This window comes from Macadamia integrifolia, chromosome 3 (genome assembly GCF_013358625.1).
Source record: "Macadamia integrifolia cultivar HAES 741 chromosome 3, SCU_Mint_v3, whole genome shotgun sequence".
Classification (NCBI taxonomy): domain Eukaryota; kingdom Viridiplantae; phylum Streptophyta; class Magnoliopsida; order Proteales; family Proteaceae; genus Macadamia; species Macadamia integrifolia.
Genome location: NC_056559.1, coordinates 10,434,838 through 10,459,310, shown reverse-complemented (window position 1 = coordinate 10,459,310; position 24,473 = coordinate 10,434,838). Strand labels below are relative to the sequence as shown.

At 38.0% G+C, this 24,473-nt stretch overlaps 2 protein-coding genes across 2 annotated transcripts; both read right to left on the bottom strand.

Annotated features, from left to right (window-relative positions):
• Window positions 1-1,977: 1,977 nt before the first annotated feature.
• LOC122073048 (transmembrane protein 147-like) lies at window positions 1,978-13,444 on the bottom strand. The gene is made up of 7 exons (XM_042637544.1): window positions 13,222-13,444; window positions 12,819-12,888; window positions 12,353-12,412; window positions 8,783-8,897; window positions 3,508-3,623; window positions 2,923-3,047; window positions 1,978-2,341 (listed from the first exon to the last, which is right to left on the bottom strand). The coding sequence occupies exons 1-7, from the start codon at window positions 13,296-13,298 to the stop codon at window positions 2,218-2,220; spliced, it is 687 nt and encodes a 228-aa protein (XP_042493478.1). The 5' UTR covers window positions 13,299-13,444; the 3' UTR covers window positions 1,978-2,217.
• Window positions 13,445-15,385: 1,941 nt separating this feature from the next.
• LOC122073341 (pentatricopeptide repeat-containing protein At1g05670, mitochondrial-like) lies at window positions 15,386-20,085 on the bottom strand. The gene is made up of 2 exons (XM_042637915.1): window positions 17,315-20,085; window positions 15,386-16,071 (listed from the first exon to the last, which is right to left on the bottom strand). The coding sequence occupies exon 1, from the start codon at window positions 19,677-19,679 to the stop codon at window positions 17,427-17,429; it is 2,253 nt and encodes a 750-aa protein (XP_042493849.1). The 5' UTR covers window positions 19,680-20,085; the 3' UTR covers window positions 15,386-16,071; window positions 17,315-17,426.
• Between the last annotated feature and the right edge of the window lie 4,388 nt (window positions 20,086-24,473).

Genomic DNA, 24,473 nt, shown 5'->3' with positions numbered 1-24,473 from the left:
AATCACTGAAACATAGGTACCACACAGGTATTTTTAGAAATCAAGGATTGAGAAGCACAAAACATTGAAGTTAATCAGTGAAGGTATTGAGTTGATTTGATAGCTTGGCCTATTTAGACCACTCTGCTTGCTGGGATGCTTCTGAAGCTTCCATAAATGTGGCTATTGTAGATTTTCCTCTATATAAACACAGTTTACTTCTTGATGCCCTCTCACATGGTTGTTTAGAGGGCAAAGATTCATGTAGGCGATCGTTTATAAATGGGATATTCCTGTGGTTTTTTTTTTCTCCTTCATGGATCCATAAAGCTGACCCCATTCAGTTGGGAAAAGGTTCAGATGTTGTTCACTTCTTGGTGCCAGGATCATCTTCTCTAAAATAAGTTTTTATCATCTTTTTTCTCCCCTTCAGCTCATCATTCTGAATATGATGTAGTTGGATGCAGGAAGAACCCACAAGTAGCCTTCTAAAGCAAGCTGACTTTTTGAGTTCCCCTAGGAATGGTTAATGGAAACTGATAAAATCAGGTATTGATTTATACGCCACCCAGTGTGATATGGTGTAGTCCCTCTGTGTTAGTCATATATATATATACTTTTGGCAGGCATTCTTGAAATAGCACGTCTTTTTTATTGGTCATTTCCTCTTTTTTTCCCGGATATGATAATTCAAATTTCCTTTATGTTCTATTAAGGCAGAGCACTTCTAAGATGTATACTGTGGAAGCAACAGTGCCGATTATCTTGTATAATCTAATCTTCACAAAAAATGTTAGATCCCCTAAAAGGAAGAAAAAGAGGAAGGGGGGACCCCGGGGAATTCTTTGACGTCTCCCCTTCATCCTAGCCTTTGGATGTCTGCATAAAAAAAGTTACCACAGAAGGTTCGATCCACTAAAATGGGACTGCTGTAACCTCTATCATGTACTAAAAAGAACTTCATTTTTCATATCAGACTATCCAAGTTTTAACACCAAGTTCTAACAGACCAGGTGAAAAAGTACAGCTCGAGAACAGGGGAAGGAGTAAGGATGGATCAATTTATGAAACTGGACTGAGATCTGAAACCATTGAGTTTACTAGAAATAAAAATTGGGTTATGGGAATTGATCAAATGGAATAAAGCTTTGACTGAAACTGAAGTGATACCAAATCCCTCCGGTAGTCTTAAGAATGAACAAAGATGTCTACCTCACCGGTCTTCTTCACCTAGTATGGAAGGATGCCCAAATTGGATCTGGATTGGTCATCTGGAATTGGTTTGAATCCTAGAAGTCTGGTTTGAATCCTTTCAATTGAATTGAACGGAATCAGAATTGGGATCAACCAATTCTGTCGATTTTGATCCACTTACTCAACCATGATTGTACAAGGAGATGAAGGATGACAACGGCAAGCTCTTGGAATGTGTTCTACCACTAAATTGAAAGGGAAAAAAGCAAGATGATTAGTGCAAGGGAATGATAATGGTGGGGGATACATTTTTAATCTCCTCACCATGAAGTTTCAATCAGGGGAATGGTATTTTCTACTCTATACAACCGAATATGGGAACACAAGAGTCTAATCACAAGGTCACATCACTGATATTTCTCGGAGAAGGAAAAATTTATCTTATTTAAGATTTTTCTTTGATGTTAAATTCATGGTTTTGGGTATTAGTTCGAGATTGATCTAATCCGTTGTATCAGTATAGGCCATGACTGATACTAATACCTGATCAATATGGTATAGACATTCATTCTGGTTGAAAAGACGCTGTTTTGATCCTGTATCGATCTGATACAACCAAGAGCACTTCATTCCTATTATTTGGAAAAACCAATTATCGAAGTTAATTAACCAGTGAATAAATATGCCAGCATTGGGACATGATGAGTCAGCAACAGCCCATCATGCATCATGAGGATAGAACATAAGAGCAACCACAGTTATCGTTGGGCTCAATGAAAAGTTCATATGATGTGGCCATGATTCTGGGTATAAAATCTGCAATTGGAATTTCTGCAAATAAGTCGACCGTGCTTGTAAGTTAAGATAATCAACAGATTATGTAGTGAAAACCTGCAAAAAATACAACAGGGTTCCTCAACATTGAACTTGAACGAGGATAGACCATGTTGGGAAGTTGGAGATCCTTTAGCAGTAGAGTCAGAATCGATGTTGAATCCACTCATGAATAAAATTGGTGGACCTTCCTCCAGTGGACGGCAGTTTCTAGGCAGAGGGTCTCTGACATGCAGAGAGAAGTTGCCAACTAACAAATGCCATCATAAGAGAAGACAAAAGTTCAAAACCCACCACCTTTGGAAAGTGCCACCCCAAACCTCGCCTGAGATAGCTGTGGAAAACCAGAGAATGTTTGTGAGGAAAAAATAATATAGAAATTAAAAGACACTAGCAGTTAAAGGATAAAAAGTTTCATTGTTACTGGTTTAAATTAGTTAAGTTTACCATCCTAAGAAGCTGGTCAACAAGGAGATTTCATGAGTTGGGGTCAAATTCTGGCACAGGTGGGCAATCAAGACAATTATAGCCCATTACTATAATATTGGATCATCTCAAATCACCACAGGATTAATCTAGATTGCAGACAACATCAAGGAGACATCTGAGTGATAGTTTGCATTGGGAAGAAAAAAGAGATCATGCTTCAGTAGTTAGCTGAGATCATTTGAAAAGAGATGTTTTCACTTCAGATGAGAAATTCCAGAATTTCAAACTTTTGCATTTCTATTGTGCCAAAAAGAAGAGAGGGAACAGAGTGGCCCTCTTGCAAAAAGCTATTGAAATGGGTGTCTATATGTGGAAACAAGAGAATTGAACTTTGAGAACTGTCAGAACCTAGAAGTAACTGATCAAAATTCTTGCTGTTGTAAAGCAAACTTCCAATAACTGGATAAGTGATGAATAAAAGCAAACCTCGTGATAGATGGCATAGTTGCAAGGATCCCAGCACACACATAAATTATAGGAATCAAAGTCTTGGGTTTGTTCTTCCGGAGCCACATCAAAGATACCAATGCAGCAAGAGATACAGTTAAGACCTGAATGCAGAATAAAACAAATGTGGACCACAAATCATCAGAATAAGGCCCAAAAAATGCATGCAGATAAATAAAGAAAAGAGGAAAACAAAATGAATGAGGAAGTAAATTATTTAAAGCATTCTGTAGAAGATGAGAAACTCCCAAATTGACCCTTCCCACATCCAACCACAGGACAGGCTAAAAGATGAATAGGTTTCTTCTTAACTTAAAACTACATTTGTTCAGTAGAATTGAATGCAACTAACTTAATCCCCCCACCCCACCCACCACCACCCCACCCCCACCCCAAAAAAAAAAAAAAAAGAACCCAAAGAAGAAGAAGAAGAAGAAGAATTGAATGCATTATACACTTCCAGCAATTTGAATATGATTTTTATGTCAACTTGCCCACAACAGAGGAAGTTGGAAATCATAGTGCAACTCATAGATAACAGGGGTTGCAAGAAATCAATCTCACCAGATTTGCATTAGCCTCGAGGCCTTGCAAAATGTATTCATAAGTAAATTCTAAGCCTCTTGCACCAACCCAGAGTGGTGCTAACCTGTGTAGAACAGAATCGGCAAAAGCCCACCCTGGCAGCAGAAAAAGATGGTAAGGTAAGCAAAATAAGAAATGAAAAATCAACTGAATACGATACTATGGAATGCTGGAATAAATTTCAAGCTATATTCCAATTTCTGATACACACTTGCAAGCATTGACATTAAATGTACAACATGAAAGACAACCCATGACCTTGGATTATTCTTCTGTTGTCTATATAATGCAGGAGTAAGCTTGTCTACATCACTATATCTCAACTTCTCAACTAAACATTTATTTTAAAACCTCAAACTAGAGAGGATTAAGGATCAGATATTAAAGAAGGGAAGTTACAGTATCTCATCACTTGATGAGAAGTGTAGTGGTAACGTGTATTATAAGATAATAAGCACATAGAAAAGAACGCAGATAGTATTACAATTTTAGATGCAGGAGAACAATTGTTTTGCAGAAGTATTTTATTTGCACATGACAAAGTGCCTTAGGGGCATCCTGGAACTGTATGTAATCATTGAATGTGGTAGCCAAGCCTTCAACTGACTATTTGATGTCAGCTGCATCGATCTCATATCGGTTTATCCATAGTTGTCAAGGCATCATCCAGGCACATCCAGGTGGATTTTTTAGGCCAAGGCGACAACAATCCTTAGTTGAGGCAGGAAAGGTGACGCCCATTTTGGTCACCTGGTCGCCTAGATGTCACCTTGGATGCCTTGGCCTGCCTTGTGGCTAGGACAGGCACCTTAGGGTATAATTTTTTTTTTTTTTTCATATTATATCAAATAAATTCGGTTTCTAACCCTATTATTGGTTTGTGTATGGTATTATAATGCAGCTGTGTTTTGAGATAAATAGTAGAAGTTACATCATATAAAATTCTTTTTTTTTCCTTTTGGGTGCAACATATAAAATTCTTGAGTACATAGTTTATAGATGGTGTTATTCTGTATGCTAAATCACAATATTATAGATGGTGTTATTCTGTATGCTAAACCACAATATTGTTCAACTGCCCATTTTCTGGTGTTATTGGGTATTCCAATTCATATATGAATATATAATGAATATGCTTATATTATATCTTATCCTTCGTTATAATATGTGGCTTTTCCCATATTAAGTCTTTATTAGTATAATTACATCATATTCCATTGATATGGTTTCTATGTTGATACTAGCATAATATATATAATACACCTCTAGGGTGCCTAGGTGGGCACCTTGTTGGCCTCCACCACTTTGGGTCGCCTAGGCGCCTTGACAACTATGGATATATCACTTTACCATAAATCATGTCAATGTTTCAATCACAAATGAACCCTGAAATATTGCAATTTTGAGCTCATGTACTGGGAAGAAAGGAATTTTGCATTTGGAATAAACCATTGTTTGGTTAAGAGGTGTATATATGTATGTACACCAAGGCAAGCGAACTGGCATACGTAAGGTGGTTCTACTGGAAAAAGAACTTTGCACCTATTTCAATTCAATCCAGATGGTCATGTGGATCAAAAGTGTGTCCAGGATTGCCACACAACACACACACAAAACAAAAAAAAGGCCTCTGTCCTCCACTAATCTTTGCAGCATTTTTTGTAATTTCTGTTAAATTTAAACCCATCTTTTACTGACATGATGTAATTGTTTTGGGCTGGAAGTTGACTATCAAGGTGTGGGGTCCTCAATCACATGGACCACCATCCTCTGCCACCGATTATTATGTAACAAATTGTAAAGGCTACCGAGTTGATCAGCCTTGGCATACATTTCATGTCAGCTACATGGGGAATGACAAGACAACTTGCACATCTATCAAACGGGGGACTCTCTGGATTAATCACATCTCGGGTTTGACAATAGCCAAACTCAAGAATATATCTGACTTCGCCAAGGAACAGTGCCTATAACACTATTTATACGATTATTAAAAACTCCTAATGCATCACCTGAAAGTTGAGTTAGATATTATCAAAGAACAAATTTGCTCATTGTATGTCCTTCTGTGGCCATTTGCATAAAATGCTGATTTCAAGTTTCCCATGGTGTAGCACAAATAATTGATATGATAGAAGATTGTTGAAAGACAGACACCAAACCTAGAAAAGCACCATAACAATAAACTAACGGAGAGAAGAAAAACAAAAGCATACAATATTTAAGTAATACAAGAGAAAGAACACATGCGAACACTCTCTCTCTCTCTCTCTTTGTGATGTAGATAAAAACACAGAAAAGTGCACTTATTTTAGTGAAAATATGCCTTGGGTTGGGTTATGTATGTGATAGGCCCTTGGTCTAATGGGTTTTCTCTGTAATAGGCCACTTTAATGGACCATGGTAGGAATACAGGATTTACTCTATTAGTTAGTTAGAGTCATATTCTTTGTTTTAAATCGTTATTAACGTGTTGTAGTTGGCTGGATTAGGATTCTCTGAGTCCAGCTTTGTTTTAAGCTTACCTTTCTTTATTTTACAACGACTTATAACAGCAGTGGACTACCTCCAAGGTAAGCTATTGGCTAAAGAAGTTTTAGGCTTAGTTTGATTCCTGTTTTGAGTCTTCTTGATGCAATTCGGGGTTCAGAAACCCTGGTTCAGATTGCTTATGGGCCAACCTAAGGGAACAATATCCCAAAGATGAAAGACAAAGGCAATTGTGTAATTATTTCAAAGCATACAAAAGGAGTGGAAGAATTGTAAATAAACAAAATATTAAAGGGTTGCCTGGTAGATAACTAGGGGTTTTAAGAGAAGGGGTAGACTAGGCATTAACAAAAATAAAAGAGAAAAACGGATTGGAGATGAAGGGGGAGGGGTATTTTGGGAAATAAAGAATTATGGTGTTGGCTAAAAATATGACACAAAGGTCATCTTCACCTCATGATGGAACTAGCAAACCAGCAGTAACTCAGAACCACTCCAAGAGAGAAATCTCTCTCATTCTACCCTGGAATGGCCTGAAACTCAGAGGGAAGGGTTGCAACTACAAGCCCGATTGAATCCAAGCCACAAAAGTTGCAAAGACCAGGTATTATTTTAACTTTATATCCCTAAAATTTGAAAGTGGCGGTAGTTGCAGGACTAGTTAGATCTCACAGAAAGAAGTACCAGTAGGAATGGTTCCAGCAGCCAATGATCCAGATTCTAGGGATTGAGTTGCCTAGAGTAGAGGGGCTAACACATAAAGTATAAGAGAGAAAGAGAGAGGGAGGAGAGAGATCGATACCCAATCATGGAAGACTATAGCATCACTGGACAGAACTAAGGGAGAAAAATAATGAAAAAGAAAAGAAAGTATGAATAGAGAACAGAAATGAAGGTAATAAATTATAAGGAAGCAAGAACAAAGGAGGAAGGAATCGTACCAGATAAAGGGGGGGGGGGAAGAAAAGGGCCACGTCAGCCAACCGGCTGCCTCAGGTCACTTAGGCTTCAACCAAAACAAAACTCAATTCATTCCAGTCTAATTCAATCGTTGGAAAGAGAAAACTCCAAACAGAAAATGGAAACTAACTCTACTTGAACAAGAAAACTGAAGAAAATAAGGACTCTCCAATGTAACTTCTACCAAAATAAAACAGAATAAAATAAAATACTAAATAAAACCCTAAATATCCTACTGGACCACAACCATAGTTGGACCCAATTAATCTCGATATGGGTTACCAAACATGTTCGTACCGGTCCAAGGCAGCGCTACTGCATCACTTCTATATAAGTTTGTAACAGGCTACAACCCTGGACACGAATTTGATGAATGGAATTGACTTTCAGCCATTTAGTTCTGTGAGATTCAGAATACCTATTTGCTATGAGATTCAGTGAAGCCTTTGGTGGGATGCCAAGTTAGTGATTCCAGTGGGATTACTGAAGCACATATCATATCTTTCTACATCTATTCTTTCTCCTATATCAATCAATCAAAACCTTGGTCAGTTCCCTACTTTCTATTTCTGTGCATATTCTTTATCATCTCAAAACTGTTCTCATTGGATTGATCCGAGTATCTGTGTTTCTGTTTATCATTCATCTATTAAAAAATCCAATCTTTTCAGTTTCTTGAATTCATACTCTATCAAGGAATTTCCGAAACTTAACATCTAACCATTGGATTTCAATTCTGCTTCCATAATATCAATCAATTACTGTTCTGAACGGTCCTAGGAGTTCAAATTTTCATCTTTGAATTGTTTTTTGGTTTTACTGATCCAAGTTGGATTTCAAGTTCAGGTTCTATTTTACTTCTAATTTTAGATTTCTACATATTAATACCTCTGTTTTATTGTGTTAAATCTGATTCCTGAATTGGATTCTCCACCATTTCTCAGATTTGAGAATTCCTTCTTCAAGTAGCAATCTTCAGATCTTAAGAACCTGACCATTGGAATGGGCCTGAATTTTAATATCATATTCTCCTACCAAGACCGAGCACTCGACCTGACTTTCAGCAAGATCAGAGTTATAAATTTCCTAAAATCTAGGTTCTTAATATTATACTCTCTCTGAGAGAATATTTTTTCAAAATAAACACCACCTGTGATACCACCATGATGATGAAATAATGTACAGCGACTGGTAGAGAGCAAAACCAAAAGCAATGCAATGTTTGGACAATATAACAGAATGTGTGTGTGTGTGTGTGTGTGTGTGTGTGTGTGTGTGTGCGACCACACGAGTTGGGGTCAGTGTCAGGGTCAGGGTCAGGGTCAGTGTCAGTGACGGGGTGTTGGGGCAGCAGTTTGCCATTAATACAATGAATTTTCATTGCAAACAAGTATTCAGTATTCTTGACATCAATTTGGCTCATAGGCTTATAACAGAGAAATTTGCATAGTTGTCTAGGGATTAGAGGTGTCTAGGCTCTTTCTTGGGTCCAAGGCAACATCACGTTTTGTTGACAATTCTCGATTTTACATTGATTTCTCACTTCTGTTAATTGATTTGCTTATTGATGAATATGCTTATACTATATCCTATGCTTTGTTTATAATATGTTCATATTCTCATGGTAGGCCATAACTAGCATAATTATATCATATTGCATTGATATGGCATCTATGTTGCATATAATCATTGCTATATTACATAAAGTCATTAATGCACGCCTAGGGCGCCTTGCCCCTCCAATGGTTTGGGTCGCCTTGACAACTATGGAAAATTGAAAGGCAAAACATTAAGGCTCTCTTACCAAGTCCAACAGCTTGAAATTTATGATTTTGCGATATGTTTCTGTGGGTCAACTGAGTCAAAGCGAAGTACAGTCCAACAACATCGATAAACCCAATCAAAGCTTTCAATAATTCCTGAAAAAAATAAGCAATGATCTGTTAGAAATTACAGTTAATATTTTGGCAGTAATTCCTTGAAAGTAGCAGGTTAGGTGGTGTTCCACAACAAGAAGAGTAAAAAATGTGCTAAAACTTCTTCATGAGAAAAATAAGATAAAACCCTGAAGTAATGAAAAATCCAGTCCACTTACTTCACAGTTGGATGGCAAATAGAAATAGATAATTTCTCAACCATCACAATAAAGAAAAGGGGAAGGGAAAGGATCTACTTCAACAATGTTTTGCAAGACACAATAATGTGCAACTCTCCAGCGTAGGGTCACACGAGGAGAGTATAAACAATCTTCCTCATGCATTGGTGGTACTATTAATGTAAGTTCAGATAATCAGCTTCCCACTTATTTCCCCTCTCTGTTATTGGCTCCGGTCACAATTACTGAAGATAGAGAAAATTCAGCAAGATTGTCTTTCAACAGGACAGGAAGAAGCTTCCACATATCACTTCATGGTATTCAGTGTGGTGCTTAGCTCCAAAACAGGATGAGGTATTGGACTTTAGACCGTTCACTCTAATGAAGAAACCTTGCTCTTTAAGTGGCTATGGAAAAATTCAAGCTTGTAGAGGAAGGGTGGTGACCAGAAATAACCTCAAATGCTCGGGAGTTTGGAAAAGTACAATGAAGCATTGTGTCATTTCTCCATCATTTAGGCAGTGGTAAATGGACTTTCCTTTTGGAAAGATAAGTGTCATGAAAAGCCCTTCAAAAAGTGTTCTCATTTTTTTTAAGTGTCCACAAGTATTCACGAAGGACCAGAAACAAAGATGATGCAGTCTCAGATAACCTTAGTATACTCGATGGGACAACAGTATGTCATACTTCCCTCCTTTGACTAACCTTGTAGGAAACTCCAATCCATCAGATTAGCGAAGAAAAAAGGGTTTGGCAATTAGAGAATTTGGAATCTTCAAAATGGAATCTTACTACAGATCTTCCTTTGCTTCTTAGACCTCCTCTTCCATGCTAGAACTAGTCTGCCTTCAGTTAATTCCTATTAAGATCAAGTTCTCTTTATGGATGGCAGGATGGTACCAGGTGCCAGATATCATCTTACAATCAATGGATCCCTTTATCAACAATCCATGCATTCCATTGGGAACAAGAAAACAATTGACCATCTATTTCTCCACTGCTCCTCACACCTGATGAGAAATTGATATTAGTCGGGTGATGGGTGTTTCCCAAGAGACATGGGGGAACTTTTTGCTTGTTGGATGCTCAGCATCAGGAAACTGTGAAATTTTTAGAAAATGCTGAATACTGTTTGTTAGTGGATACAGAATGATGATTGCTTAGCACCGTATCAAGGATTGCCACTATTTTTGGGCATCAATAAACAAGTATTTTACAATTATTATTCATGTTAATATTAGCAACAGTTGGGACAGATTGTCAATTCTGGCGCTCTTCCAACACAGAATAGAATCTCCGCGAGCTCTCCTTCATAACATCATCTTAGGGTGGTCTTGCTCCCATTTCCTTCTGTAGTTGCAGTTTCGTTATACCCAGGATCCTGTAACTTCGACTTATTCCACCAGGAGGGGTTCAAACCCGCGACTTCTGGCTTGACGGACCAGGACTCTAACCAACTTAGCGATTGCCCACCGGAACACTCCATCAATGACAAGTAATACTAAAAAATAAAAAATAATAATAATAATAAAAAGGAAACCTTGAATTGACTTTTGAACACCTCAGAATGCACCTTTATCTCCTATAAGAACAGCACGTTCACATCTTCTTAATCCGAAATGGCTGAGGAGAGGAAAGGTGGTGAAGGCCAAGCAAGCAAGCAAGCAACAGCCCAATTCACGTAAAGGGAAGCGAAAGCCGTTTTGCATTATAACACTTTTCTTGCTCCCTTTTTGGTTTCTTTATTTTACTAGGAGTGCCCAAGGTTTTGGATCCCATGGGCATAAAAGCAAATGCCTACATTTATTGATTGATTTGATTATAATCATGAATGCCTATGCAGTTCCCTAAACAGTCATTTAATATGACATTAATTTGTCCAGAACATTATATCAGCTCTTATGCATCCCAATAGCCCTGAAGATTGTCATATGTATTTATGAAAAAGTACCATAATAGTTTCACAGCTTCAAAACAAGATGCACCACTTATTCATCAGAAAATTCTATTAGCCATCAAAATAAAAGCTGATTGACAAATTTTCCTACTTTCACTCCTATGGATAAAATACTTGTGAATGCTTTGGTTGAAAGGATCTTCATGAAATCGACGCGAGCACTTCTTGACTAAATCCATCAATCAATTCAGTTTTTTGACTTTGGATTGCATCGAGATATGAACTCAACCCTAGGGATATTTAGGCATTTCCATCAAAGAAACTGTCAGTAAAGGATTTCTGAATTCTATTTAAATAGTCAGGTCAGAATTAGAAGGAGTGGCTTTGTAGATGGACATGCAGACCTGTTACCCGATACCGTTGTTCAACTTCTCAAAGGAACATGTAACTTTTTAGCACTCCATTTCATATCTTCTTCCCCTCACCCTAGCGTACAGTTTGTACAAGCAAGTTGTTTGATTCAGCGTGGAAAATGTAGAAGTGCTCTTCATCACTAGTAAACGGTTCTGATTCTGCTAAGGAACTTCTATATTCTAGATTTTAGGGCTTGACTAGCTACCAAATCTAACAAAAGTAGCATTAATAAGGCTTCATTTGGAAGCGGTGGTAACCTTAGCTTGAAGATTTCTGTGAGTTCATGATTGTCATGCTATCTCACAGCAAATATAGAAGATTCTGGAACATATGACCTATTTGTTACAATTACTTAGATCTGAAGCTCATATTTCACTTCTTCCAATATTTGTCTACATTTCAAATTTCCGTAAGTTATAATTAGAAAAAGCATATATTTACACATACTCCAAGTAAATTTAACAGCTTGATTTCAAGCTGCAAGCAAGAAGAATCATCTAGATTCATTTCCTCCAGGCCTAATCGAAGGAAAGAAACTTTGTGAAACAAGCACAAAGTCACATAGACATTGGTAGATACAGTTGCAAATTATATTCCAAACAAAGTTTAAAGGACACATCAGAAGCAATGAAACTTTAGACATACTTCTATTAATAGCTTTCATTTACTTCCCAGTTTTAGAGGGCGGGTCTTGGTACAACGGTAAGGTTGCTCTGCAACCTGGGGGTCGAGGGTTTGAAGCAGAGGTAAGACTGCATAGATATGCCCCTCTCTAGACCCTGTAGTAGCGGGAGCCTCATGCATTGGGTACATCCTTTTCTATTAACTTTCTGGTTTTCAACTTTTAGGCACACTCACGAAAGCTGTCGGACCAAACCTTAGGAATAACATTAACAATTGAAACTTTCCAGAAATAAATATGACAACATAATGAAAACGAAAATTTGGATATATGAGTGAATCAGAACCTGATACGGATCAAAACTGTCGTTCTCCGGTACTTTGAGAAAGGTTGCTATGCAAACAAGCTGTCAAGACAAACAGATAGTGTCAGAATAGATTTAATGTGGAATTTTATTTATTTTTCAATTAGAAACTAAATCCAACTAGCAAGGTAGAATGAAAACAAGAGCAAACACATTTGGTCTAATGCAACCAAGGTCAAATGTATAAATCAATTCAGCCGCAAAGACTAGTGAGTCATTCTCAACTAATTCAATTCAGGCTTTGCTGTTGTACCCAAACCCCTAGAATCCATATATATATATATATATATATGTGGCCATCAAGAGGTGAAAACTCACTCTCCTCTATCATGTTGAAACAAGTCATTGAAGGTCAGCAAATAGATCCCATGTTCACAGTTAATAGAACAATAGGAATCAAACAACCCATCACACTCAGAACTGTATGAGACAAATGATGTTTACAGACCTTTACTAGAGCTGCTCCAAGATACACAAGCGCGGCTTTGACGGAAGTACCAAGCGTATCGTACTCGGATCTGCACACAGATAATTCCACAGTAGCTAATTACAAAATTCTGACAAGACAAAGATAGTAAAGCCAAAGTACCGAAGTACCAAAAAAAATCGAAGCTTCAGAACCATAATCTCGGTTCATATTCGATTTCAGAAGAAAAATGAAGAATTACAAACAAAAAATTGAAGAATATGGTTAATGGAAGTCGCTCAAATTTGTCGTATAGACAAAAAATTGTCGAGGGTTTCTCCTCCCGAGTGATTAGTTCGGGAAATCGGATCGAAGTGGCGAAGATGTATAAAGTTATTCGAAAGATGGAAGATCTGTAAATCATGAGGGAGGGATAATAACTTACAATGGAGTCGCCGAGTAGTAGACGGCATGAGGACCGAAAGTAAGAATTGCACAGTTGAAGAAGTGAAACACCGTCATCTCTCTTTCTCTTTCTCTTTCTCTCTCTCTCTCTCTCTCTCCCCCCTCGAGCGCTCTCACTGTTTCTCTGAAAACTGTGTGGTCTTGCTTAGAGTCGGAGCGGGAAGCGCAAGAAACCAGCCGAGTCGGTTCGGCGAGGAAGGAGACTGCGATGTACCATATAGTCGTACACGATCTAACGCAGATTTCGCTATACGACCCGCGTAGAGAAGAGGCCCAAGTCTACTTGTGTAGGCTCTATGCCACAAAAGTATAATTATGGGGTTAGTTACTATCACTCATTTGCACTTAGCCTATATTTAATATTTTACTAATACTCTTTTACCTTAAACTTTGTTTCTAAGTCCTTTAAAAATAAACTTTCATTTCTTCTTCTTCGGTTCATCCTTGATATTATAAATGCTCCGATTATCCCTCTTTCCCAACCTTGTAGCTTGTTTTCGTCATTTGGGCAAAATTGACTATGTGAAAATCGATATATATATATATATATATTTGAACTAACTTTTTTATTTTGGTAAAATATTTAAAGGAACTATAGCCCACATAAATGGCATCTTTTGGTATAATCAATGGTGTATTGATAAATATTGACTTGACACTAATATAAGAGAAGCATTACAAATGCAATAACATGACCGGGTATAATAAAAATGGGTAAAAAATTTACACTGTCAGCTGAAATTCAAAACTGCATGCAAGCACCTCTTAAAGGACTCAAATTATTGTAACAACCCCTTATAAATATGTTTTATATGCTCTCCATTTCATTGCTTTATGGTAATACCCCCTCTAAGGCCCAAAATTGCATGCAGGTTGCAGAGGGAACCTCCCCTTATAACAATTATTTATTAAATATTTTTTAGAAGGAATATATTGAAAAAGATAGAACTTATCATTTGGACGTCTAGAGAATTACCTCTAAAGGGAAGGGCAATACTGGCCAGCTCTTACATGTTAGGGAAGAGCATTTTGGCCAACCAACAGTAGGACACATCTCTATTGCTTCCTCAATTCTAATAAATTAAATATGTCTGTGTGTGTGTGTGTGTGTGTGAGAGAGAGAGAGAGAGAGAGAGAAATCTTCTTCACAGGTTCCACCAATCTATCAAAGTATCAATCTATGGCCATGAACAAATGTGATGGGGCAATTCCAAGAGTTTGTGATATCTGAGAGTTCTATGTATTAACTAAAATGTCAAGTTTCATACTCAGTTAATCAATCTCATACCCTCTTCATAAGTATTAGTATTCACTTTTCACTAGTCCAATCATTGGCATGCACCTTCTTAATGGTTTTAGACTTTCAATGCTTTATTTCGTCATTCGGTTAGCTCTATTTGGATTGAAGCTTGATATGTAAGTAGAGATGTTGGGGTATTCCTATGAACAAAATTTCTTCCTCATCCATTGTCCAACATACAATAGCTTAGGATGCAGCCAATAGATACTATGGTGGATGTGCAGTCCAAGAAAACTGCTTCAAAATGAAAACAAAACAAACTCACATGTATTTTACATTTAGAGAAGTGTTTCTGTAAGGAGTGTGGTTCCTGCATGTTCGTGAGGGCCACTTCCCAATTGTTGGCTTCCCCACCTCCCCCTAAACAAGTAAGGCCATCTTTGTGATGGTTCCCTGAAATCGAATATTCCCACCATCTAAATTGCCAATTGACGATGTATCATCATGTCGGGGCAGCTATAGGGCCCTTTCTAATGCTCTATTGTACAAGAAGCTATATCGAACGTGCAGATGAGAGCCCCGTCCATGGGAGTGCATAATGAAGCATCCACGGAAGAATCATTTCCCTGTCATGAGAGGCAGGTCAATCATCCCCCACCCCCCTCATAGTGTCTGGGTGCAAGGGCCACACTCTCCTACAGAAAACATTTTCCCTTTACATTTTAGTTCGAGGTACTCCTAAGCTAAATGAGTTTCTACACTAGCATCATAGAAATGGATATCCCTATTTCTACCATGTGAATGACAATTCAAACAACCCAGTTATGGTATTTCCCTTGTAGTACCCACATTGTCAAATATTGTGAACCACTTCAACCATATGACTCAACATGAATGAAACTAGTTTTACTAATATTTCCAACAAGTGGAGATTCATTCAATTATATGAGACTTTTACGGTTTTACTGCATAGTGGAAGCACACCTATAAAGTATGTACGTCTGTCTCAACAAAAAGGGAGAAAAATGAGGCAATTCGCAACATACTCCTATGAGAGTCTTATCACAACATGCACTTTGGATAAGCAAGTCCTTTGAGCCAGCAACAGTTTTCTTCCAGATAAACACATCATGATCAAACTTGTCCAGAACTTCCACCATTGGCCCTCCAGAACACAGGAACAAATTTTAACCACAGAGCTGACTTTTCCCATTTGTCCAACATGTCTTAGCTCCCATCTGCTAAACTCCTCTCAATGGTGCCAAGTTATATGAGCTTTGCCAGTATCCTGTTGATTTGGTTGCTGGACTTCATTTCAGGCAATTAGTAATGCAACAAGCCTAAGTGCCAAACATCTCCATGGGCAAGAGAAGGGGCAAAAGAGTAAATCATGCGTTTTCCCCATCCATCCTCTATGACCAAAAACAGCTAACCACCACTGGCTATACTGTTTTGCTTGTACAGGAAACCAAAGTTGTCGGAGATGTTGGGTCAAATATACTAGCGAATCAAGACTGCTCGTTGCGTAGATAGCTCAATTCTGGGTGCCTGAAGTCAGATTTTGAGGTCACAGGTTCAATCACGCCCTACCTATCATATGAAAAGAAAAAACAACCAAGTATTAGATTCATAAATGAAACTCAGACTGGATGACAACATTGAAAACTGCCTTCTAAACCCAAATCTTTGGTAAGTCGAGCAATGTTGTGATTGAAACAGAAGAACTTTATAAAATACCCATAATGCGTGCTAAAGCAATCAGTAAGTTTCGTATTACATCATTGTTTATGTCAATTCACAGTACACATTTTCCAAACATAGAATCTTGGGGAGAAAATCCTGAATAGATGAAGGCATTAAGCAATGTAGACTTAAGCAGTCATGCTACCAATGATCTGGAAGCCATCCGTAGAGATTGTGCATTACACTTCCAACAACAATATCACAAGCCTATTAGACTAGATTTTGTAGAACTCAAGAATAACTTGCTAACTGAAATTTTGTCCAGTACTCTACGTAAATCTATAGTACATCCAACCTGATACAAATGTGAGAAATAGCATAGTGAAATTCAACTGCCAATAAAAATAAAAACTAAACAAACTGCTCCTGGAGAGGGAGTTCACGTAAATCTAGACTCCCCTAACACAATTAACAGGATCACTAGCACTGCACTCATCTTGACCTTATCAACTGCAACTGCACATAGAGTTCAACACAACACTACAACTTAAAGGTTGAAGGCTCTTCCCTAACCAATATCTATAATATCCCCCCTGATGATGGTCTAAGAAGACTCGGCCACTAACTGGCATATTATGCAGGGTGAAACGGAAAATAATTTGCTAGTTCAAAGATCTCAACCAGAAGGAACTCAAGAAAAAAAACACTCAAATCCACTTGATCTCTTCAACTAGAATTTCAATGAATATGGGCAAGTATTTAAATAGCGAGATCCATGCGCAATTCACTTCAACACTCAATAACTTAACATCCTCACTATCTTTCAATAAACACAACACAATTAAACTTCAAAAAGAAGTAGTCTTAGGACTAAATTCTTTAGACGCTTGGATTTTCTACAGGGGCCATTGCTTGGAGCAATGGTAAAGATTTGGGCTGCCAGGGCAAATGACTGGGTTCATGTCTTGAGAGTGGCCAGCCGGCCACTTTGCGTTAAAAAAAAGCCGAAGGTTAGAATCATTTCAAAACTCACCCCTCCCAAGACCCTGCATAAGCAGGACCAGCACTGGGTAATGGCCCTTTAACACCATCTTATGAACATATAATGTAATGGGGCATACATTATAAGAGCCGAAGATTTAGAACTTACCATGGTTATAAATCAACAAGGTATGTTAAAGGAAGCCATAACCACGAGAATCCGATATCAAAAGCTCAGCCACAGCCGCTGTGAAAGCATCACACAATTGAACAAAGCCAAGCTACTTCTGTCCATCACTGGTCTTCCCTACAAGACATTTCTCAATTGCTTCATCACAAAGTTCAAGGGTCATGTCAATGTTCCCCTCATCATAGTTTAGGTCGACAAAATAATTGTATACTTCTTTTTCGGCTACTAAGCCTTCTCTCCTCATCTCATCAAACAGTTCCCTTGCCTCGGAAAATCTCTTCTTCTTGAAAAGCCCCTTGATGAGTGCATTATATGAATCAACTCTAGGACTCAGTCCTTTACTAATCATTTCTTTGTGAAGGTACCATGCCTCTTTCATGTTCCTTGCTTTACAATGCCCCTTTATCAAAATGTTATATGTGTTGCTGTCAGGAATCACCCCTTGAGTGCACATCCCTTTATAAATTTCAGTGGTAGCCCGCATGTCATTTCCAATACAGTACTGCTTCATAAGAGAATTATATGTCATAGCATTTGGCTTTATATTCTTCTCTAGCATCCAGCTTAGCAGCCTCTTAGCATCTTCCAGCATCCCTGACATACAAAACCCATTCATCAACACATTGAATGTTATTATTGTTGGTTGAAGACCTTTATCCAGCATTTCACAAAGGAGCTCATGAGCCCGAACCATCTCTCCTGATTTGCAATAAGCATCCATTAGAGTGGTATAAGTAATGGTATCTGGATGAATCCTTGCAATCTCCATATCTTCCATGAGCTTGACCGCTTGGACTATATTTCCCGCCTTGCAAAGGCCATTAATAAGTGAATTGTATGTGCATACATTCAGTTCCAGGCCCTTGCTACACATCTCGTGAAGAAGCTCATTTGCACTTTCCAGATCTCCCTGTTTACAGAGACCATCTGCCAGTGCTGTGTAAGTAACAATGTTAGGGGTTAGACCCATTCGGACCATCTGGTTGTGAACAGCAAAAGCTTCTTTCATCTGACCTGCCTTGCAATAACCATCAATTAGTGTGGTGTAAGTAATTTCATCTGGATTCAAACCATTACCAAGCATTTCATGGAATAACTTCTCTGCTTCAGCCAATTTCCCACTTCTACAAAGCCCACAAATAACGGCAGTAAAAGTTATAGTATCAGGAACAATTCGCCGGTTCTGCATCTCATTGGAGAGCCTATATGCAGCCTGCAAATTTCCCAGTTTGCAAAATGCATCAATGAGTGTGGTATACACCACATTATCAGGAGCTATGCCATGGTTCATCATCTCCCTCAGCACCCTCTGTGCTTGTACTACTTGGCTGACCTTACACAGGAAAACAATTATGCTATTATAGGTAAATGCATTCGGCTTAAAACCTTTTAGGCCCATTTCCGTTATGAGCTCGAGGGCCCTTTGAAGCTCCCCAACATGACAGTAGCCATCAACAAGAGTACTGTAACTAATAACATCAGGAACGCAACCCTTTGACTCCATTTCAAGGAGAAGGGAGTGAGCTTCTTTTAGCTTCCCTAATCGACAGAGAGAGTGAATTATTATATTGTGTGATGCAGTGTTCCAGCATACACCCATATCAGGAAATTCACCAAATATTTTCAGTGCCATGTCAACACCAGTAGAGGAGTTCGACAAGCGAGAAAGAAGAAGGTTACAGGAATCGACAGAAATAACCACACCGTAGTTCAACATTTTATCAAACAGCTTCTTTGCTTCATCAAACATACCAGCCTCAGCTAGCACTTGGAAGAAAATATCGAACACGAGGGGATCCGAACCCCAGTCTTTATAGGTGTATATCAATCGTTCAACGAAATGACTGAATGAGAGACCAACATCTAAATTGGGTTTCGCCCAGAAATCGCGAATAAGTTCATGACCTGTCCTGGGCTGCTTAGAAGAAACGGCTATCTGTATGACTATGCATCGGGCTTCCAGCGTCGGTTCTTTGCGCAAGCATGCCCAGTTAAAGAAATCGATAACCAATTCGTATTCGTTTCTGATTCTCATGATAACCCAGATAAGGAAATTAGGCCTGAACTTGGATTCAAAAGGCTTTAAGACGCGTCGAAGTGGCTCGTAGCGTCTCTGTTTGATTGCAGTAGAGATGTGGAGGATGAGTTCGGAGTCTCTGATTGTGGGTTTCTTCGGGGAATAATCAGGGAAAGGTCTGCTGGTACCACTTAAGCCAAAGGAGGACAAATTGCGGTTCAAGCTTCCGAGGAAGAAAAATGAGAATACGTTCGGAGCAGAACGAAAGTGAAGAGTCGAAAGAAACTGAAATCGACGATAGGAGAAGGAGAAGGCATAGCTCTTCATGTCTGTGGGAGACCCATTAGGAGGGAATAAAAATGGCCATGTGTGCAACTAAGCTCCCAGGAGTTTGAACTCTGAAGTTTGAACCCATTGGTGTATACCCAATTCTGGCGTTTCTGATGCCCAATTGCTGGCTAATCTTGACTATGCTTGTGGCCAAGGCATCGACTGTAGCACAATCCAACCAGGTGGTGCCTATTATGAACCAAATACCGTAGCTTCACATGCAGGTTATGCCATGAATCTCCTATCCCACAAACTGCAGCAGTCAAATCTACCAACCCAAGTGGAATGATTGCAGCGATGAACAGAAACGAAGAGAGAGGAGGGATTTGCAGCAATGAATGGAGAGAAAGACAGAGGAGGACGAAAGGAGGAGTGGAGGGATTCGCTTCAGATTCAAAGCCGCTGAACAGACACGTAAAAAGAGAGAGGAGGGTTAGAAAAGGAGAGGATTTCGGTCTTGACCCGAAAACCATACTTTTTTTTAGAGTCAAATCCAAGTTTCATCTTCGGCCGTCGGATTGATCCTCACCACGTGTCAAAATATGAAAACCTCTCCACCCCTCTCCGCCAGATCTTTCTTCGGTAAAACTCTCCGCCAGATCTCGTCTGCACGAACGATGTTTTCCCATCTCGTAAGGCTTTTCTCTTTTCCTTTACGAGGAAAAGTATGAAGGCTGCACAGTATTCCAATCCTGTCTAAATGGGCTAGATAAGCCCAAATCTTTTAATTGGGTGGGGTGGGCTGGGCTCAGGCCATGCTACTTAAAATTATAGTAACCAGAGCTAATGGAGGACTTATCAAATCCTACTTTGACTTTTCTTCTTGATGGATAGGGATGGGAAGATAACAACATGAAGGTAATCGTGGGCTTTTGCACATCACAGCTGCAGCTAGCGCAGTTGTTGTTGATCCAATTTTGATTTGATTTTAAGTCTTTAATTTTTCTTATACAAAATGATAAATTCATACAAATGTACTAAAAATGGTTTTCCCATACTATTTTCTTCTAGAGATTAACATTAAAAAAAAAAAAAAAAACCCTTACCAATTCAAATTCCATGCCATCCCAACGTATTATGCATTAATATTAAGGTTACTCACAAAATCGATGAGGACATATATTTAGATAGACGACTATAAGCAATGTTGATCAAAACGTATGAATCTCTCTCTCTCTCTCTCTCTCTCTCTCTCCCACACACACACACTCCAAACAAAAGCCACTCATGCATTTGCAAGTGCATATATATATATATATATATATATTATGTATGGCAAAAACTCGTTTGAGTGATTAGCCTTGATAAACAAGGCATCTTCACTATGCCACTTAAAATGATGATGTGGCAGTTATAATCATTAAATATATGATATTTGGTATATATTGGTCATTTATCAAAATTTAAAGTCTAATTCAATTAGATAACGCTCTATGTATTGGCATCCATCACCTTGTATGTCAATTTATGTTTACTATATTCCGACCACTATTGGGCACTTTCTCATAGTTTAAACTTTCAATCATTTATATTTCCACCTATAAAAAATTTATTGTGCCAAAGTTTTACAAATAAATACCTTGAGATCCACTTATCCACAAAATTTGATCCCTAAACAATTTACCACCATGCAGATAATTGAGTCACCATTTTGAAAAGTTGTACCATTTTTATACATGTAGACCATGTCTTAGTTAGTACCAATAGAAAAGCAAATAAGAGAGAGATTGCATTTTTTTTTTTTTTTGTGGGAAGTATTTCCTCTGGGGGAACATGGCCCCAACATACACGTGGGGACTACTGGAGTGTGTGTAGACGCATCAATAAGGGGAGGCATTTCTACTTCTCTTGGGGGTGGACTAGTTATTTCTCTCTCATCTGTGTTTGGACGTAGGCCATGCACTACACTCCCCCCGCCCTCCCAACAGGGTTTTTTTCCCATTTTTTGGGGAAAAATATTGTTACTTGCCTACTTGGTCGCACAGCCCTACATCCAGATTGTATCTATTATAAGCTTCTTTTCTACCAGTTTCAAAAAAAAAAAAAATGTAATACTGTGTTTTTTTTTTCTGGTAGTAACCGAAAAAAAAAAACTGTTTGCTACGCTGTTGTCTCCATATATCCTACAATGTACACATATGATTTTCCCCATTTTTAATGGTTAGTTTATACAGCAAAGCATATTAATGATATTTGGGCTGGGGGAATGGGCCTCAGGATATGGGCCTAGATGGCATGGGTTATCGGATTAAAAGTATACCAGACCAGGCCTCGGGAATTTAATTGTGAGTAGATGTAGCCGCAGTTCCTGGAACAGGAGTGGACCGGTGGTTGAACCAGATAGATACATAACTGACAGTTTTTGGTTCCGTCAGGGCATAGGAACACCCATGCTAGGCAACCAGAATCAAACTGGGCAGTTTTCAAAAAATCGTTCATTTTAGTTTGATTGCTTCTTCATCCTATTAGAAATTGAACCTTGGAACTCTTATAGCCCAGAAAAGCCTGTAGTCGGAAGAGCTTCTCTTAATGGATTCAGCTCCTCCAACCACTTGGGTGTCTAACCATTTATTTCTCATTCATTTTTATGGTGGAGAAGACTTCGGCATACATCCCATCATCTACCAACACTTGGAGATGTGTGTTGAAGTCCTCCTAGCCGTTGGATAGATGGGAGGTAAGAGATTGAAGTTGAAGAAGATCTTTTTCCAATCTTAACCCGGTCCAAGGGTTGATTATCATCTAAAGTTAATAAAGGAGTATTTGGATAGGTGCATGGCCAACCTGCTTGGGTTTCGTAATATCTTGCTGCCTCTCTAATTTCTTTGGCTTCTTTTGCTTTGGATCATTGGTATATTCTTTTAAATACCTTTTCTCTCCCCCATTCTTTGAAAAAAATAAAAATAAAAATAAAAATACAATAAAATAAAATCATTTTTAAGCAGCATGGTCAAAACCCGAAAATTTTTCCTCTTTCTTATGAAACTAAATGGAACCAATTACAAAAATGATAAGGTGATAACTAACCTTCAAGGCGGTTTTCATAAAGTTGTCTCTATGTTTGGACTTTGGAATCACCCAAAAAATATACCAGGGCTATTTTCAAGTTGCCTTGATTTTTTGGGTTTGTCCAGGGGAGATCGTTTTCTAAAAATATTGAGATAACTCTCAATTGTTTGAGATCTTAGATATATTTTATATACCATTGGGCCAACTAATAACTTAAACTTTTGAGGTACTTTGGACCCCAAATGGAATTTCATGGGTATTTATCCACTTTATTTTAACCGGGTACTAGAACTACAATTGTTGTTCTCCATTGGTGTTGCTTGTCTACGTGTAGAGTCAAGTGTATTAAAACTGGGGTGTCAGCTTTATTTAATAGGTATTAAAATTAGGTCCATTTGTCAACATCATATATTAAAAAATAATTAAATTAATTTTTTTTCCTCACCCAACTTACAAAGAATTGCGATGCATGCCATAATATGCATTGGTGTTGGAATCACAACATAATGCATTTGTGAAGTTTCTCGTCATTTTTAAAGAACTCTACTTATGTTTTAAACAAGGGAAGACTTGTCGGTCTAAGATAAGTTAAAACAATGACCCAAAAACATGGAATCCCACCACCCCTTCTCTGATTATATGGGAAACAAAATTTCTCTTTGATTTCTAAGAATAAATTCCTCATCAGCCCTTAGTCATATACTGATTTGGATTGGAAAAATTTATACTACTTTTCCTTAAAAATCGGATTTAAAAAAAAAATAGATTTTACGCTTGGTCTATAATGATTCATCCATAAGGAATCGTACAAGAGGTTTCTATTTCAATTGCTTCTTTTTTTTTTTTTTTATTCTATTTTAATTGTGTTTATTATAAGGGAAGTCTATGTTGATGATGGTGTGCCCAAGTCACCTCCCACTTGACTAGTTCTCCCACATCAATTAAGATTCCTTGCTCCTTACCAAAAAAAATAATAATAATAAGATCCCTTGCTTATTCTAGTAATTATTCCACATCTCTTATTCCTTTGCAACATTACCACATAAATTCATAAAGATATATATACCTTTGATAACCACATTCTGATAATGAAATAAATAAACAATAAATGATGATAATTAATTCCTTGGACTTCGATCAAAGTCCAAACTCCCACACAAGATGTCAAGAGGGGAAAAATGGAAATTTCTATTTGTTCCATGAGAGGGACATGAATTCTATTTATAAATGTTGACATTAATGGGGCTGGGGTTTTTCTAATGCAGTGATGCATGAGAGCTGAAGAAGAGGCTATTGTTTTTTTCCTTTATATAGTTGGAAATAGTCAAGAGGAAGCCTAGTGGGATTATATTATAAATTAAGTTGGTGCAGATTAAAACCTAAGTTAATTTAGGATAAAAGGATTCAAGGAAAAATCGTGGTCCATGTTCTAACTTGGGAAGTATGAGTGTGATAGTATCACAAGAATATTTAAATGCTCTGGATAAGAAGGAAGTGAGGAAAACCTTAGTTTTTCTCCATTTATGGACAGATTGATAGAACATAGAACATTGAGAGAGAGAGAGAGAGAGAGAGAGAGAGAGAGGTCTTCAATGACCTTTAACATGGTATTAAAGATGGGTCCATTTGTTTTACCCCCTATGTTGTTGCCGACATAAAAAAAATAATAAAAAAATAAAAATAAAAATAAAAATAAAACTCCTTGTTCGTGCACTCTTTAAGCCAGTGTGAGGGCCAACGAAAGGATGCACATGGTATCAAACTATTAATAGTGGGTAGTTT